Source organism: Pempheris klunzingeri, chromosome 3 (assembly GCF_042242105.1).
Source record: "Pempheris klunzingeri isolate RE-2024b chromosome 3, fPemKlu1.hap1, whole genome shotgun sequence".
In the NCBI taxonomy this organism is placed as follows: domain Eukaryota; kingdom Metazoa; phylum Chordata; class Actinopteri; order Acropomatiformes; family Pempheridae; genus Pempheris; species Pempheris klunzingeri.
Window position 1 is genome coordinate 26,945,336 of NC_092014.1, and position 19,651 is coordinate 26,964,986.

At 43.5% G+C, this 19,651-nt stretch overlaps 1 protein-coding gene across 1 annotated transcript in view; it reads left to right on the plus strand.

Moving 5' to 3' along the window:
- Positions 1-19,651, plus strand: part of sh3pxd2aa (SH3 and PX domains 2Aa) — a 94,236-nt gene that overhangs the window by 4,956 nt on the left and 69,629 nt on the right. Inside the window, exon 2 of the mRNA XM_070855927.1 lies at positions 7,088-7,168. Coding sequence (XP_070712028.1) covers positions 7,088-7,168 — 81 coding nt within the window. The remainder of the gene's footprint in view (positions 1-7,087; positions 7,169-19,651) is intronic.

Below are 19,651 nucleotides of genomic sequence, written 5' to 3' on the forward strand. Positions count from 1 at the left end.
GACACTGATCCTGACAAGCATGTATCTGTGTTGCATGCGCCGACACGAGTGGTTGACAAAAGCGGTGGATGTTGTCATCCTCGCCGTGTCATTACCGGGACCTCACCTCGCTTGCTGGGGGTTGTTTTCATGTGTTCAATACCAGATGTTGTTTGTGAATGCGGAACGTTTTATTCGTGTCACACGGAAGTCTTAAATACACGACGCCTCTTCCACTCTTGTGTCTGCGTTCGGGGTGTAAGCACACGTTGTGTTGCTTCGAGCCCTCCCTTGCCGTTCTTCTCAACAGCCTGACTTTCTGATTACATCATCCAGAAATGGCGATGCTCTGTGGAAAGACAGAGCATGTGTGGGCATCATGTGTGGCCTCACTGCGCTCACTCGCTCGCTCACTCTGGTTTTGTTTTTCGTGGGAAAATGACCTAAACGGATCATTCTTAACATCGCTGGGTGTGTTGTTGGGCCCTTTCAGTCCGGTCTAATGTGTGTTTTTGTGTGAGGTGGAGAAAGACCGAGACGCAGACAAGGAAGAAGAAATGTAAAGAAAAAAAAGAGACAGAGTTGTCCTCACAAGATTACTAGATAGTCAGGGAAATTGGCTAAAAAGTTATTAGAATCAGACCGGCTTGATTAGCGTGGTAAGATATTCTTTTTCTACCAAAGCACTCAAGGATAATTCAATCGGAGTGTTTGATCTATATAATATTAATGATTTGACCACCAGAAACAGCAATAGTTAAATCGTACTAAAACATTGATGAAAGTACGAAATACACTGGCTGTTGGTCCCCAGTATGGGTCTAGCTCCAAAATCACCAGGTCCTACAATTCCCATAATGCAACTTGATAGCTTCTTTTCATGAATTCTTTCATCCTATACCTGCTCGTGTCTTTTAAACTCCACATGCTGTTTTTGTAGCTGTAAAGATTTCATGTTCTAAATCTGTGGCCAAACCAAGAAAACCTGATGACATCACCGGGGGGGGGGGGGGGGGGGGGTCATCTTCTCAGACTGGACAAGAGCCACAAAGACGTTATCCAACTGTTCCCATGGGGTGAACTGTGCTGAGCTGATCTTGATGTATAGAATTGGTGGAGAGTTTCAGAGGTTATGTTTTAAGCCTGTTCCAGCTGCTCTGATCCAAATCTTGAGACTAACATTCAGCCAAATGCCTGATCTGTAATGTGATCGGTGTTGCTCGTAGTGACAAACCCATGACAGCTACGTAGTTCATCTTGGTTTCCCACTGGTTATCATGTAATATTATTTGGAGGTCTCCAGTTTCTTTGAAAGTCTCATATTAAAGTGCTCATAGCGTGATTTCGTGTGATTACACGGGTCTTTTAACTTTGTTGGAATATGAACTGTTATGAAATCTCTTTAGGATTGTTCTTTTGTGAACAAGTTGAAATGGCATCAATAAGCCATCAAAGGTGCACAGGATGTACCTGCCAGGCATTTTTCCTCAGCACGCCCTGACCGACGCTTCCTGTGGCCACCACAAAGGCACAGAAGGCGTGACTGGTCCATTTCTAAGTGGAAGTGAGCACAGTTAAGGAAAGTGGAGGCGTCAGCCTGGTGTGTGGTTAGTAAAGGGCACTGTTTTGGCAGTGGATACAAAAACTCTGTCTGTGGGGGGTTTCCAAAGACCCCCTACCAAAGCTTATGAATGGAATTGCCCAACAGTTTATTCCACTCTTTTGACATTTTTGTTGGCTTTGCTGAGAAATGGCTTATAAGAATTTGTTTGGCTGTACTCTCAGTTGTTAACCTCTCCAGCTAAACTGGAAGAATAACTGAATGTATTAGACAAGTGAGTATATTTAGGCCACTTGTGGTTCCATGTGGAAAGACTTCACTCTTGTGCACAGAGAATTTTTCCAACCTGACTTTTTGTAGTCAGATCATTTGCGCTTTCATGGTCTGGAAGTATGATGTGTGTCTGCTTTATAAGTTACTTTAAATATAGTAGTTTAGGCGGGGTTCACTGCATTTAGTGGCTAGGCCCACATTCTCTACCCCACCAAGCACTCCGCTTCTCTCGCCTTCTTCACTTGAAGGCTGTGAGACCGGGTCCTGGCTTTCCTCTGAAACTGTAAGTTATTTCCTCTATCCATATACTATCTATGCCATTTCCCATGGTCATCAGATTATGTTAATGTTGGTGTCATTAGAGAGTCAGAGGGGGAGAAAAGTAAGCTGTAAACTTGACATGAATATTCATAGTTGTTTCAGACGAACATGATGAAATAATCAGAGGTCCAATTTGTTCTGTCGTTAGAATTCATGTTTCTGTCTTTGCTTCTGAGCATGAATAAAACTTTTGTTTCCAAGTCCCCCTTCCTCTGTGGGAATAACAGTCTTTTTTCTTGCTATCTGGGACATTCAAGCCCCCAAAGCCTTCTTTGAGTTGTTTAGTTTTTTTCCCTGCTTTGTGTTTTCCTTGTGTATGAGACAGTTTTTAGATTACTTTGAAAAAAAGATGACATTTCAGAAATGGAATATTGACACATGACGGCTGAAGAATCTGAGATTAAGAAAAGACTTGTTTTTTTTCATTGAATGTTAGAATTGCTTTTGTCAGTAGCAGCTCTGTACTAAACAGTAGTACGTCTGCTCAAGCTTACTCACGTTGGGCCCTTGACAGTCATCGACAGTGAGTTATGGTTCAGCCTCCTCATTGTTTCCCAATCCCTCGATACCCATTTTAGCTTCCAACACCTTCCTGTTTCCAAGTGTAGGCGTGGTTATTAACAGCACAGAGTGTTGGAAATCAAGAGATCATGAAGATCATGCCTCTCCACGTGAGCTTTTATGCCGCCTCCTAGCCCCAGTTTCAGCCTTCTTTTTTGGAATTGCAGCAATGCCTTTTTGGTTCAGACTTGCCTGCTGTGCAAGAATGTCTTGCAGCAGTCACAAGATAATGCTTGACTTTTTATCTTGATTTCTGTGGTTCTAAAATCCCCACAAGAACATGGAAGATAGATTAGAGACTTGTTGTTAGTGGAGTTGTTATGCTTGGAAATATCAGAATTTGTCTGAATGTGGATATCATGAATACGGAATTATATCACTGGTTGATTATTTGAGTGAGTCATTCTTATATTGGTGTTCACTTTGCTTTTATCCCCCCTCTTTAGCATTCATACAAATCATATAAACATATAAGAAATGGTTAATGATAATGATTTATTATAATGCAGGTGTGTGCGGATATAAGTGGTAATTATTGTCTGTCAGCCACTATAACTCCTCTGTGTCTATAAATGGAGGCTGCTGTATGAATGGACAAATAATGATGGACAACTGTAATATAAAATATGTATTCATAGGAGAAGCCATAAGGTTCATTGAAGAAACACTTAAAATGTCCTTGTTGCTGTGCACAAGTACATTACAGTGTCTTATAAAGTGTTTATTGCATTGTCTTAGTAAATACTAAATAGGGGGACCTTTTTGTTCTACAAATGCTTGATTATGACAGTTTGGCAGTACTTTGCACTCACGACTGGATGTACTTGAGCTGTGAGTCAGCCCATGTCGGCTTATTTTAGTTGTTGCATTAATGTGTCCCATCTCTCACGAGAAGATAAATAAAAAGCAGCTCCCATAGAATATGCAAAATGGAATAATCAGATTCCATTATGGGCAAATCACAAGATGTTTACCGCTATATGTTTCATTTATCTTGAGAGGCTGCAGCCCAGACTGTTATAATTTACTGGCTGAGCTGAGTGAATAGAGTCTATTTTTGGGACTGGGGGGGCATTAGGTTTAAGCTTGATATTTTGGGCATGGGCAGACCATGGATGGTTGTTGGTTGTGTTTTCCACTGTGGCTGCCATCACATACCCATCTGCTTCTGGGGTTTGGATCTTTTCACTGAGTCCACATCTTCCAGCCTGGCTCCTATCTTATACCTCAGCTCAGCACGGATTTGCCTCTGAGTCAAATTAAGTGACCCAGAGGCATGATGGGAGGGCGATACTTTGGCATACCATTGAGGTCAGAGGAGTTTATAGGGCACACACACACACACACACACACACACACACACACACACACACACACAGCCACATAGTAGAATTGGAGTAAGTTCCACATAGATTTGTGACTCGTGTGCAGCTACAATAGAGCCAAAGCGATAACCTGACCAGGCTGATATGTAGCTGATATTTGTTCATTGCAGATGCATCTATGTAAATATGTAGCTTGTTAGTGTGTTATGAAGTACAGCTGAGGCTGATGGAAATGTCATTAGTTTTGCAGGTATTTATTAAACAAGGAAAATTTTAGAGCTGATGGTGGTGCTAAATGGAAAATGAATGGGTTACACTTCATCCGGTGTTGGACATGAATCTCTGTACCAAATTTCAATGCGATCCATCTTGTAGTCCTTGAGACATTTCACGGATGACAACCTCATGATGGTGCAAAAGGAAAAGTCACAAGGATACATGGTCTGTGAACAATCAGTGCCTATCATGTTGAGATATTTCGCTAAATAAGTAATAACTTTGACCAGCTGGATAAAAACTCGCTCAAAAACTGACTGATGGCACATTTATCCACAGAGTAACACTACTATACTCTCATATTTCATTATGGGTCTTTTAAAGCTCCAGGACTGGTAAGCCTGTAACACACACTCAGTGCCAGACATTTCTACCATACATGTAAACAAACTGTGCTGGGGCAGCCCCCCCATTCACTCTGAGGCATATCTCATCATTTAGATAACTCCCTGTCAGTGCTGACTGGTATGCACTACCAGCATTATGATATTTGGGTATTTGTGCGAGTGAAGTCAAGTCTTTACAGAAAGCTTTAAAGGCTAGGATGAAACCGTACATGATGTGAGGACACCTCAGCCACCAGTTATCTCAGTTTTCCATGTGTGGCCTCTCAGTTTTCTGAAATGTACACCCTTTTCTTTAAAAGATGCTTTGTTAATGAGCGGTAAAAAAGATCTTTTTGCTGTAATCACAAGTCTTTGTTATGCTACAAAAGTCACAAAGACACTTGGAAACACTGCTGACTGTGGCAGCGTAAGCCAGTTTTTGACTTTTTTTGATTTTGCAACTCGACAGAGCCCCAGGGAGCACATTTTCATAGCAATAATGCCAAAGCTAATCGCTGTGGTGACACCCTACCGTGCTAAGAACAAGTTTGTCAGTGTAGTGTGACAGACACAGCTTCTGGATGCCAGTAGCTGTGTTTGCATGGGAGTGAACATACTGCGATGGCTCCTTGCCAGCAGCAGCTGAGCCCCTTCCAGCAGCAACGAGGCCTTTTAACCCTTGGCTCACGGAATCTCTTTTGTTTCAAGCTGCTGCCCTTCGTACGTCAGCATCAGGGTCTTTCTCTCGACCTCATTCAACTGGGCGCTGCTCTGGAGACCCTTGGCAGGTATAGAGGGTTGGAGTGACAGTGTAAGATCAGTCAGGAAGATGAAGCCTTCTGGAATAAGGAGCAGGAATGGCTCACCAGGGAAACAGTTCCCTTCATTTAATCTGAATGCTATACATGAGGCAAAGTCGATCGTCCCTGTGTTCAAAGAGGCTTGATGCTCAGTGATTTCTATTTGTGCTGTGTTTGGGCCACTTAGCTGGAATGCTTTGGCTGGATGACAACATCTTGTTATATTGCAAATCACTTTATAATGGTTATTTTAGCTGTATGTTGAGTACACAGCTTTGAAGCACTTAGTAGGTACAATATATACGGAAACACCACAAATGCTTTTTGTGTAGGCTCTTGTGATTTGGCAATAACAATGGAAAAAAGCCAAACATATGTCAGTATTATTGCCTTTTCCTCTGTGTTCAAAATAAAAGTCAGGATTTTATAGTGTTAAAAGCATTCATGGCATTCATCCATGTTCATTTAACTCTATTGTAAACTGAGTGTGTTGTCACCAGAAAGAGTAGCTTCTGTGCAATTGCCTGAATGCAATACCTAAACAAATTCCTCTGCTCATGCGTTATGTTTCAGAAGCAAAGGTGGAAATAGCTCCATGTTCCACTGCTTCAATAACTCTAACAATTGTAACTCTAACCATGTAGTTCTTCTTTGCTCCATGATCAGCACCATTCTCCAACCTTCCCCCGTTTTCACAGCCTGGACTTAACCAGGACTTAACCTTACAAGCCGTAGATTAGAAAACGCTCATATGAAGTTTGGAAGGCACTGACAAACAATGCTTGCTGCCAACCACAGGGGGCGCCACATCAGAAAACACTTGCATGGGTTTGTTTTGGAAGGCAATGGCAGCAGACCTAATTAGACGTCGAAGACCTGTTGTAGTTGTGTTGTTGTTGAATTTAAACCCATGACGGGGACAGTATGAGAACATTATGGGCTTTAAAATGTTGTATTCGATACCCAATAAATTGGTAACTGTAATTTTCCATTCAAAAGCTGTAGCCTAATGTTATGTAACAACTTATTCACTTGACAAATATCACAAACAGACACGTTTCTGAACATCTCTGTATCAGCGGTTTAGAGATTCCACCAGCTCTTTACGTCTCAGATGAAAACATCGTGGCCTCTGGATCTATTACCTTGGTTATCCATGTTTCATTAGATTAGAGATGATGGCTGCATCACTTACCTCCTCTTGACGGATACATGGACTCTATCTTATCAGGCCTCTCAGGGCTGCAGCTAAGGGTACAGGCCAGCAGGTCAGTGTGCTGACAAAGGAGGGATGACGTCACCTTCTACTCTGAACTATCAACCACAGACAGATTTATGAGTGTGTATCACTGAACGTTCTTGTTAGGGGAATTGGTTTTGAGCTGTGTGAGCATGTTACTTGCGAGGTTGTTGGTATTGCATGCACATGTGTGTACCATTACAATCAATGAATTGGCATGTGTTGTTTCAACCAATGCTGAAGAGATAACTAGAGTGACAGATTGTTCGATTGAGCATTCCTACTTTGTCAAGGAAAACTGACAAACATTTGCCCGTTGCAGCTTCCCAATGTGAGGATTCGTTCATTGTGGAATATTTTGGGGTTGGTTGGAATGGAAGTAAGCTGTGGTGCAAGTTTTAACTATGCCTTTCTTGTCTTGGCAGGTATATCTCATCAATGTCACCTACTCTGACAACACCTCCCACATCATCTACAGAAGATACAGCAAATTCTTTGACCTACAGGTAAACTTCCATTACTCATGTACTCGCCTGCTTGCTCCTAGCGGGGTGTGTTTTTGTATCAAAACCCTAATTCCATTGGCGCTGATGTATTTTGAACATGTCAACCCTGTGAACTTGCAGCATTGTTTTGTATAGATTAATGTGCAAGCCTCTCAACTGTTCACTACCGCCGTGTCTATGCCCGTGTTCTCCACACCTCGTCGCCTCGATGAATCAATGTGTGTGTTAGTAATTGGTCGGGGAGCAGGGGAGACATGGTTTGTATCCTTTAGCCTAGTGGAAATGCAGCAAAGCACCTCATCTCTCTCTCCCTCTCCACTTTCTCTTTATCTCCACCCCTGCTTCTTTCTCCCCTCTTCCTCTTGCTCATCTCCTCTCGGCCTTACCCTCAAAACGTCAGGGAGCTGACAGGCCTTTTTTATACTACAAAGAAGAAATCCACAGGGAAGTCAAACTAATGTACCATGCTTTACAGTGGGTCGCCACTGGATTCTCTGGTGCAGGCTGGTCTGATTGGTGGGTTCTTTAAATATAGTTGTGTATGGAAGAGGTCTTTCTTTCTGTTTTCTTGACTTGGCTCAGACGCTTTACTCTCATGTTTAAGGTTTCAACTTCTCTCTTCTGGGCTCTATTTATTTTAAAACGGAGCAGGAGTTGCAGTAAAAACCCTTCACTATGTCGCTCACATTGACTATTCCATGCTGAGAAAATGTTTGTGTGGATTTATGCCTCTTGTGCCTTCTGCCCGCTGCAAGCTGATACCATATGTATATTGGACCAGTGGTCTCTGGGTCACTAGTAAATATGAAGGAGCCATAGTGAGAGAGTTACAGGGGGCACATCTCAATAGCCCCAGTGTGCTAGACGAGCAGGAAATGATGTTTCAATCATTGGAGGAAAGGTCCTTTCTGAAAGGTTCCATTGATAACCAGTGGGGCAATGTGATGTGGAAAATAGACTCCCCCCTGCAACTGATTACTCCCAATATGGAATAGAAGACAGAGGTAAAACAATAAACACGAAAAAGTAGGTGATGTATGCCTGAGTGTTTCCTCGCTCTGGAAAAGTCAGAGACATAGATGAGGGGAGTGGATGTGCGTCCTCCTCCTGATATTCAGCCCCTCACGTACGAAAGCGTGGCCCTTAAATTGCCGGGGAGGAAACTAATGAACCTTAATGGTTCATGGATGGCTTGGCACAAAATTACTTCTAGTCACCAGCGGCAAGATTGATTTTGTTAGCTTTGTCAGATGGCGGGGGGCAAAGGTCACCCAACTTGTTTGACTCTTTATTGAGTTGTCAAAGAAAGCGGCTCTCACATGGCCAAAGTTTGGCATAGTTTGGTCAGGCTGCTCTCAAGTGAATTCTATGTGAAAATCTCTTGCAACACATATCTTGGACTTGCCAGATGTCCTTTTTTAAGCTCATTGTGATATATCACCACCAGCAATTCAGTGTCACATCTTACATTTCTTGGTTACTTTGATGTTTCCATTTGCGCTGTGACACTCATGAATAAAACTACCACTGGCAATGATGGCAGACCAGGTTTGTAATACTCAGTAATCCTCTATCTGTGCTGCTATATGGACCGAAAGTAAAGTTCTCTGTGTCAGGCTTTGATTTCACTAGATGCCTTTGATGGTCCTGTTAGATTCCATTGTTTTCAACCTGGCGCCTCTCCTGTCCAAACATTTATCTGGTGCAGAGACCCTGCTGCTGTCAGCACCCCTGCTAACCCTAGAAACATGGAGAGAAACGGCTCAGAAACTGTTGGAGAGCACTTTAACCAAAGCTTTGGCAAAGATCGTTGGGGATTTCATGATTGTTTTCTAGTAATAATCAGAACCCACTGCCTTCCTGGCAACATATTGGCCCTGGTTCTGGGTGGTGCATAAAGAATGAGGGGGGGGTACAGATGTTGCTTTGACTGACTTTGTTTTGTTTTGTGCTGTACACCATCTCTTTATGTTGTAGAATGCATGGCCACTAAAAGTTGCATGCTTTGATGTAAGACACGCACAGAGTCGTTTGATGTGCTAGATGCATTACTGACTATCTCTGTCTTTATCACATGCATGCCCTCTGCCAGCCTCCTGGAATATGCTGAATTTGAATAGATCCAGTCACGTGTCTTTAGTTGCAAAGTGCTCCTGCCAGTGTGAAGCCAGTGATGTAGAGAATGTGTTAAGGTAAAAATAATAGGAGCCATACAAGTGCTATTTAGTGGCCCTCTGTGAAAAAAGAAGTCCTTTACGGCTAATAGAATGAATGTATTAATGCCAAATGTGACCAGAATTACCCAGTGGGGACCTATTTTGTCTGTGCACTTTTATTCTGTTAACAGTGGGTTGGATCTCTCTGCCATCCTTTGCCATCGGCTTTCCATGACTTCTTTATTTGACGGTTGTTTTGGGGCCTGAAGCTGCGCCGCTGGAATGGACGTGGAATTTTTTATTTTTCTTGCTGTTCCTGACAGTTTTACCTGAAGAACACATATAAATGTCACCTAAGGACTCTTAACAATGCATGCATTCACTGTTATCCAATCTAACACCCCCCCCCCCCCCCCCCCCCCACACACACACCCCGCCCTGCTCTTTTCTGTTTGTGCAATGAAGAACAGCTCATCTTCCTCATCAGGATGTGACTGGCTCTTCCTGGCTGCACTGATGTGGTTTTGTCTCAACAACACCTGACTAATGAGTCAAACGGTGCGTCCTGTCAGAAGCATGCAGTCCAAGTTCCTTGTGAGAAGGGAGGAAACCCAGGACAGGGAGGGGAACAGGTCAGCAGAGGCGCTGGTAGGAAGGGAGCAATGACGGGTTAGAGTAGGATGATGATGATGATGATGATGATGATGATGATGATGATGATTGTGGTGGTGATAATGAGGCGGAGGAGGACCGTGATGAAAGATATGAAAGCTATTATGGTAATGAGAATGACAGCAATACTAGTGGCGTGGATGATTAAGAGTCATACTGATGATGCTGACGACACTGATGATGCAGATGCAAGAAATGAAAGATATTGTGGGTTTCGTCAGGGTCACCTATTACAAAGACGCCTTCATAAGCATGTTTCAGGAAACTCTGAGGAGTGGGCGACTGTGCCCTGGATGTCCTTGGGCCCTGAGCGAAGTTAGTATATATAAAGCTGCGGCATGGCTCACCATCTGAAAGAAGGACACGCTCTGACTCACGCTTTTTTACGAGGGCCTTTGGTTTGTATTCTGCCTGCACACTTGCACACAAACCCTCTCTTTTCTTTTTCCAAGTCTGCCCTCACATGATCCTCCCTACAGCAACTGAATATTTAGTTCGGAGAGATTTTAATGTTAAATCTCTCCAACATCTCTTTTTCCGTGTTTAGTTTACCTTTGTGAGCAAACCAGACTAATATCGTCTGCTGGTTCTTCAGAGTCGGTCTCAAGGTCGATATTCAATCCTTTTGGAAATAGCTTTATGGATGCTAGCAGCAGGCTTTCGGCAAACAGAATGTTATGTTCAGTGCAGAAAATTATACAGTAGCTGTGGTCCAAGCGCTTAAAAGGAAGGTCACTGAATTGGGAATCTCTAACCTCTAAGTGGGCTGTTTGATGGAAACATATGTCTAGACCACAAGGCATTATCGGTATGCCATCCTTGAGGATAAATTGCTGAATAGCCAGGCCACTAGTTCAGCCTCTTTGTCCTTGAGATGCTCTGTGGACGTACTGCGACTCAACTGAATGAGGGAGCCCATTGTTTCAGGTCGAGTATAAAGGGCTGATTTATTTTATTTATGGGTGTGTGTGTGTGTGTGTGTGTGTGTGTGTGAGAGAGAAGAGCGGGAAACATACTTTTTAGCCCCTGATGAGAGGCAGAGGAAGGACACCTACACGCCAAACACAGGACCTGTTCATGTGAGTTACAATCGGGCACATTGACGTGACAGCTCAGGCCGGGTCCTCACTGGACGGGGAGCAGAGGGGGGCGAGGGGGGAAAGTATGCAGCGTTTCTCACAGCGATGGCGAAAGGATCGGGAGAGTGGGCTAAATTTAGGATGAATGAGCACAGTTCAGCCATTTGTGGGACATTTCCATAGCTCAAAAACTCACCAGTGTGACTGTTGGTGCAGGACTGGACTTATTTAAGATATACCTGAAGGACCAATCATTTTATATTGACCAAGGATCAAATGACTGTGTAGTACGGTACAGTACCCCACATAGTAATGAACCCACAGCCAACAATCACCCAACTCTGCTGCTCCCTTCCACCTTTCAGCCTCTTTGAGCTCATTGTTTTTCCTACCAGATAACTCCAATTAACCTGATTGTGTGACCCACCTCCCAGTACTGAATATCAAACACACAAAATTAGCAACAAGCTAGTAAACACAGTGGAGCATTTTGCAGCTAAACAGCCAGATATTTCCTTCAAGCGTTGGAGGAGACCAAAAGAGAGTCAAAAGTGGTTCGTCGCTAGAGCGGATGACTTGTTTCAATACGCGGTGCACCAAGAAAAAGCAACAACTCAGATTATTGCCAGATCAAATCTTCTGGCAGCAAGTCTCATTGCTGAATACAGATTTATCTGCTATTTTGCTACAGAGAAAATCTCGAAACCTTTCATTCAGGAGGATTTACACAGAGTAAAGAAACAGACTTTGCTTCAGTTTTCGGATCACCAACATAACAAGCAGTCAGCGGTAAGAAAAGCACGGGTCAAAGCCGCAGCGCGCTGTAGTAGGTCGATACATTGATCACTCTTAAGTTAGAAGCTCAGGCCTTTGCTAGATTGATCCCATATGTATATATATGGAGTGGAGAAGTGGAGAGGAGGGGGTGTGTTGTTCCTCTCTGGGCTTGTGTTCTTTGTGTAGAGGTGGAGAGGCCCTCCCAGTGACTGGCAGCCTCTGGATGTGAGCGCATGAAAGCAGAGGATGGGAGTTCATGAAGAAGTGTCAATGCATGTTTAAAAGCTATTTTTACTGTGGAGTTTTGTATTTCTGTTCATGCATATCCTTCCTCTCTGACTTTCCTCCCGTCTTTCGCTGGTGGTGATTACCATATTTGATTACATACAGTATATTGAGCAGTATATTCCCCCGTTTGCTTCCTGTATTTCCTCTGATGCCTGTTATTTGGAGACGTATGTGGCAGCTGACAGACTTCCACTCTTGCTTTCTATCCGTCTCTGTCTTGTTTTCTTTCCCTCTGTTCTCTGTGCTCGGCTGGCCAGCCCTCATGTTTCTGTTCGGCTCAAGGTCTCCTTCGCCCAAATGGAATGGGAATGAGGAGTCGATGAAAACTTTTGAATGCTTTGTGCTCCTAGACATCTTTGGCAGCTCTGCCTCATACTGAGCCTCGGACAGAGATGCTGCTCAAGGTTTTAGCTTTTTCATTACATTTCCAGCTAAGCCTCCGCTGCCTTTGTTCGCCCTTTGATAAATCACACAGTATTTGTTTTATACTCCTACCGTGTATCTTGTTCTGCGAGGGCAGGGCTGTGTTTTCTCTATGCCTGGATATTGTTGAGTGCAGCGCAGCTTGCACTGTTGAATGATTGAAGGACTGATGCTATCAGGGACATGATAAAAAGGAATATAAAAACTCTACAACATGAAGTAAACTCATACAGATATTTGTTGTTCTCAGATGTGGAAGTACAAGCCATTGAAAAGGAGGAATACCTTATAAGACCCTCTGTCATTTCCCCTCTTATATAGCAGATCTTGGTGAATATAGAAATGTCTGTAGATGCTTGCTCGCAGGATCAACAATAACATGTTCATGTGTCAGCTATTGCTCTTACACATGTTCAAACATCATGTCCTTGTTGTCATCAAACAACATATCCCTCTTAAAAATAGTCCATTTGTAAAGCCTCTATTTGTCAAAGCGTGTTTTAGATGTTGTTAAGCGACCCAACAACAGCTTTGTCTGAACCGTTTCGACACCTTAAAGGTGGTCTGTGGAGTTTTTCTTTTGAAGCAAGCAAAAGTTATGTTTACATTCAGCGTATCCCTGAGGTCCTACAAATGTGTTTAGTGCATTTCCTCCCTCATATAACATTTGAATTAGCAGAATTGTGTAGTGACAGACTGTCTATCATGATGCCCATGTATACAAAACAAAACAGGGGCCCACCCGTAAAAACACTGGTCCATAGCACTAGAGGTAGTCAAACACCCAAGTCCCACACAAACACTGCGAATGAGCGACAGAACAGCCACACTGTTTCATTCTCTTACTAACAAAAAAATAATGTTTTATAATATTTAGAAAGATGCAAAATCACAAAAAGTCTACATATAGCAGCTTTAAATTTGGACAGATTTCAACAAGACAAGATTCGACAAGATTTCTTAATGGAAATAAAATACGTGTGTATTCATGCTTTTTTTTAAACCCTGGAGAGCTACACTGTAATGGTTGCCACTTAACACAATAAATGTTCAAAAGGCAACGCCAGGCAGAACATATGTATTTGAAACTTAATCAAACATACGTCCCTTTGATTATTAACCTGTCTAACATTGTCGGTGTCCCCCTCCCCTCCCCTCCACTCCCTCCTGGCATTCCACACATGTTCCTGCAGGTTTAATGCTGATAGTGCAGAATCTAGAGACTGCCTTTGCTTATCTACAGTATCGGTGGCAATGACCAGTCCCAGTACAGCCAATGCCCTGCCTCGCCCCTGTATGCAGGTTAATGAGCAGTGACTGGGTAAACAGCAGGCTTTAGTATGGCCTCGTCAGGCTGAAAAAGAGACGAAACTCAGATAGAGAAACACAATGATAAGAGATGAGAGTTCCCGCCAGAATTCAAAGCGAAACTCAGGTGTTTATCTCCTCTCATCCCGCTGTCCCCATCAGTCTTCTTCTTATTTGTCTTTGCCTCCCTTTGCACGCCCGACTCGTCAAGTCTTCCCCGCCGCCTCGCGCTCATTTTCACATTCATATCTCATTCCTACAATTCCTCGCCCTATCTCTCTCCACCCGCTGCTCGCATATCTCTCTCCTCTCCTCCATCTGTCTCTGTCTCTCCTCAGAAACCCTTCCTCGTCTCCCACGTTCCCTCCCCCACCGACACCCCCTCTCGTTACTTCGGAGCTGGTTTTCTCTGGCTAATCTGCCACGACCTACACGTTCTGGGGGTCAAGTGCATTAGCCGACAGAGCTACGGGCTACAGAGGTTTCTGTTAGGGGTTTCTATGTTAGGCTGTTTTGCATTCATGTAGCTTACAGTTGAAAGAGCGTGCACATGTGTATGTGTGTGTTTCTGGTTTGGCATGATTACCCCGGCAGTCTTTCTATTACATGATGATCCAATTTCCCCCCACTGGGGCCTCTCTATCTCAGTCGCATTGAATTGTATACTATAGACACAGAAGGAGCTTTAAAAGAAATGACCTTTGTGGAATGAATTGTATCCAAATAAAAAATGCTAGTGAAAATAAAGGCTAGTGTGAAGGCACCTTATTTTCTTATGTCAACAGTGTGTTCTTTCTTACTGCAAAACCTAGCTATTAGCTAATCAATGAGAGTGAACTGCAGAGCGTTTAAAAAAAAAAAACCCAATCCATTAAACACCATGTCCTAGCTCGACCAGGAAAAGCACCATGTTTCTTCTTTCTCGTCTCCTATTTTATTTCCAATGTTTTATTTTGTCTTTCTTACTTTACTTCTCTCAGCCCACATGGTTATATTCCAAACCTCACTTCTCATTTCCCTTCCACGCCCTTATAAGACACACACACACAGACAGGGAGGGCATTGCCATCCGATTCACCCCTTCTGGGAGAGACTGTGGTTTGGCCACAGTGCCAACGGTTTGTCCTGGCTGTCAGCATGGAAACTCGTGGGACCGTCAGCATGGCTAAATTAGGTCCTTGGCTACTCTGTTAGCGCTGAACCCTGGCACAGGTGAGAGCTCTTCCTCTGCCTTTGCCTGTAGTGAACTTTAAGCTGGCTGGCCTACTTACTTAAGCCAAACTAAAGCAGTCTGTGTGTAAGCCGACACTGTTCTTTTCCCTCAGATTGAGGTTGCGGGTGCTCTGGAAAGCGAAGCCTTTGTTCGGATGCCCGGACAGAACTCAGCCAAGCAGCTGAGGTGGTAAATGGCCTGAAAAGGGCACTGGAACATTTAGCCAGTGCTTCTATTAAATATGACCGTAGGTTAAAAACCTGGGGCAGAGCTCATAGGATAAAATGATTGGTTCTTCATTGTTTAAATGTAATCGTGGTTGGCTCTATTCCCTTCAAAAATGAAATTTATTATGAACCAATCATAAACAGTCACCTCTGCCCTAATACCAGTAAATTACTTTTATTTTTTCATCCTTCTTTACCCTTGTTTGCCTACTGGACTTATTCTGTCTTCAACATTTTCTCACAGCTCGTGCTGTTTTATCGCTTTGATTAATGTATTTTTAATGACCGTGTGTGAGTAAAACATCCAGTCGTCTGAACTTTAACACCACCAGCTCTGCCGAACTCGGGAGATTTAGAGAGAGCGATGTATGGATTGTTGTAGTGGTTTGAAAGCTCTGCATCTCCCTGCCAAAGTTCTCCTCCAGCAGAACAGTGTTTCTGCTGCGGCGCAGTGTTAACACAGTTGACAAAATTGGCAAACTGGCTCACGAGTCTTTAATTTGTGTCAGTGTGAGTGCCTGGATGAAATTAAATTATCCACTGTCACCAAAATCATTCATTAGCAGCTCCCACTGCCTTTTTTTTACCTTAAAGATGGAAGTACCATACAAAACTGGTGACATTAGAAGCTAATAATAATGTCTGATGTGTCATTATTATTTGTTGCAGCACTACAAGCAACAAACCCGTCCTCCATCTCTACAATACTGAAACGAAGAGGAAACAATCTGATTCAAGTCACTGATTTCCGATGGCTACAGATGCCTCCAAGTTTTAAGATAAGCCGGAATTCCAGTTCAGCCTCGGCGGAAATGAGATCCTATTCCATTATTTAAGGGGGTTTCCCAGTCAAAGCCCGTCTCCAGAGCCCTCCTCCAAAGGCCACAGCAGCCTCTGTAGCCTGAGACGGGGGAGTGAGGAGTGAAGACTGTGGCACATCCCTGCACCTGTTGTCCCACTGAAACTAAGGGGAGGGAATTCTGAATGGACACATGGAGCATAACAGCCAACAGTGTTGACGTCTCTAGGAACGGAGCGCAACGTTTTTGGCAAATCCAACCCCCATTCCCCTCTGCATAGAAGCATGCTGGATACAAAGATATCAGATTCCATCCACATATCATGTGGCAACAATGGGCAGTGATTGGTCCAGAGCTGGTGCCAGGGTGCCAGTTTATATTTAGAAGCACAACTGTGAGTGATTGTGGCTGGAAAGCAACGGTCAACCCCCCCTCCCCCCCTGCCCCCACCCAGAATCCATCTCAGACATCTGTTTCCCTGAAACTGAATACCGTTAGACACTAATGCATGTTGAGGCTTGATTCGTGTGCTCCATTAGTTTCTATCCTACTCTATTTAGGATAGGAGCTGTTCTCAGGAGTTGGTCTGTAGATGCACTCATCACTTGTCGAAGATTTGTGCTAAATTGAGCTTGTGTTCCTCAAGAAGAAAACAGGGTCATGGAGACAAGAAGGAAAATGATGAATCCTGGGAGAAAAAAACGGCGTGTTTACTTTATGGAGACAGGATACGTGCTGGATATATGATTATATGCTTGTTGAAACAAGTATAGCGGCAAGAGCAATGACCTTATCCCGTCACGCTCTGACACCAGTGAGAACGAGCACGATGAGTCTGCGGCCACACTCACTATCGCCACGTTGCCATGGAAATCACATGGCTGCCTTGCCGGTCACAAGTTGTTCCTGAGACCGAAATTTCTCTCCATTCCTTGCTGCTCCACTACCCCAAAGCCCGGGGTACACCCTCATAGTCACATGACCACCGACAGGAAGTGAGGCATCAATCCACTACACAATAACAGTATTCCCCAAGTTTATGCCAACTGACTCTCACAGTTCCTTATATGGAGGCTCTATTCTTAGCACATGTGCATGGCATGAAGAAGGAGCTGCTGTTGAGGCCAACCCTGGCCCCGTTAGTCAGTCATTTGTTCCTCTGTGTCTTCATGCCCTGAGTTTCTGTAACTGAAAGTAGGAGAAAAGCATCTCCATGGATTATACTGTATATTGCAGTTTGAAGAGAATATTGTTCGTTAACTGGATGTTGTGTTTGTGTTTTGATGGTTTGGTCTGCTAGGAACTGTTTCACATTGGACCCAATACGAGTGCTTACAGCTTTGGTGATTTATCACCATCTTTTTTTAATCATGTACAAAGCAATGGTGCTAAAACATTCTCTGAGATCAGCTTTGTCAAATGAAGACTGTCTTTTCTGTGCTTTATATCAATGTGAATTGAATATCTTTGGACTTTTGACTATTGGTTGGACAAAACAAACAATTTCAGATGCCCCCCCCACCCTTGAACTGTGGGAAATGTAATGGCCCTGTTTCACTCTTGTCTGATTTTTAATTAATAAACAGTAATTTGATGAATCTGATATGTTGACAGTTCAGTTATTATTGCTTGTTAGCTGCAGCCCTTCCCAAGTTTGAGGTCTTCGTGGGTCTGCTCAGATCAGTGTGCAACCCCATTGGAGTTGGGTCTAAATCACATTCAGCCTTGCTGGGTTGAATGTGGTCCTGTTGTATTGCATCTCAGGCTTTTGTCAATATGATCAATACTTAAATGGATCTTACCAGTCTTGATAATATGGTGTGTCATATTCATGGTTTTTAGGCTCAACAGAGAATTGCAGAGAAAATTGACATGTATTCTATTTTTGACTGTGATTGCTTATTAATTGGCTTATTAATCGTGCTGTCTCTTCATGTCTGCTGCATTTTGTACTGGGTCTAATTATCCTCTCACCTATTGGGATTGGGTTTAACCCATTTTGATTGGGTTTCTTTTTTTAAAAAAAAAAAAAAAAAGAGCTCTATCCCAAACCATGGAGTGGAACCAGTTTAATGAATACTAAACACTAATAATCCTAGAAATGCCCTTTCCGTCATGTTTTGGTAACACAGAGTGTGATTTGCCTTTCTTTCATTGATAATTATTGGACCCTTGCAATATTACATTTCCCTTTTATGTTTTAAGTTAATGCTCTAGCCTGCAGCAATGCAGTCCAGCATTTGAATCCTATCGAATTAAGTGTTAAAAGCAAAAGGCAACAACAAAATCCTGATCTCCCCGAAGGTGTAGCGTGTAAGAGCTTCGCAGGAAAGCTAAAGAATGAATTGGGCTCATTAACGTCATAGTAATCTGTACTCACTCTGACAAGAGATAAAAGAATCTCATCCTCTTCTCTTTTTTTTTTTTACCTGACTCCCAACATTTACACCAGTGGTCCAGAGCCGTGCAGCATCATCCAATCACGTCCCTTCACAACTCTTCTTCACACTCTCTCTGTGCTGGTTACCAAGGAGACAGTGAAGTGAAGTCTGGGAAGTGGAGCAATGGTTTGGCATGACTGTTTTTTTTTTTATTTATTATTTATTATTTATTTTCTTTCTTTTCTCTCTCTTTCGACATCCTGGGAATGGAATATTACCACCTGGACCGACGACTGTGTGTTTGTACATTACACATTAAGGAAGACACGCGTGCTTATAGCGAGTTATTCCCATAAAGTGAGCAGCGTTTGTGCATGCATGTAAAAGAGCAGTCACGTCACAGGCTCTGTCACCTGATCTCCGCCGTCCCACCTGTTCTCACCACTTTTCTCTCCCTGATTCCTGGCGGGATGTGAGCATGCTTCCTCTTGCCAGGAATCTGTCAGCAGCGACAGGAAAGCGTGTATTTTAAGGCGAGCTTGAACCAACTGGAGACCGTTTGGAATAATGATATGACCTTGATCCAAGTGGGCCGGACCGGTAGTCTGAGAAGGAGGTTAAGGCGGGGGAATGGGAAAGCTGATTAAAAAGTCAGCTGGTTGAAGATGGTGTGGGCAGTTAGCTGACATGTCGAGCCTTGGAGGTGTTTCTGTCTTTTCTAGTTCTTGCACCTGTGCACACATGAACACACACACGCTTACACAACCACATACTCTTTGGCTTTGATTGTTCCCCCCACCTCACATTCCACCTCACCATTCACTTTTGTTAAGAACGCGGAAAAAAGGGTGCAGTCAAATTTAAAATCTGCTTCTCTGCTAAATCTTTGGTTTGCTGGTCCATCATCCATCCACCCCTGTGTGTCTGTCAAAGAGGGTTGTAAATTCAGCAGGATTTTTTTTTCTCGTCCCAAGCAGCATGGTTGGGGTGGGGGGGGTACAAAACAGCTGGGTTTCATGCTGTCGCAGCAGCAGCAGAAGTTGGATCCAGAAATCCGGCAGCTTAAGAGAAATCTTCCTAGGAGGACTGGGACTCGTCGGGCGCGTGTGTGTGTGTGTGTGTGTGTGTGTGTGGGGGGGGGGGGGGGTTGCGCTGACCA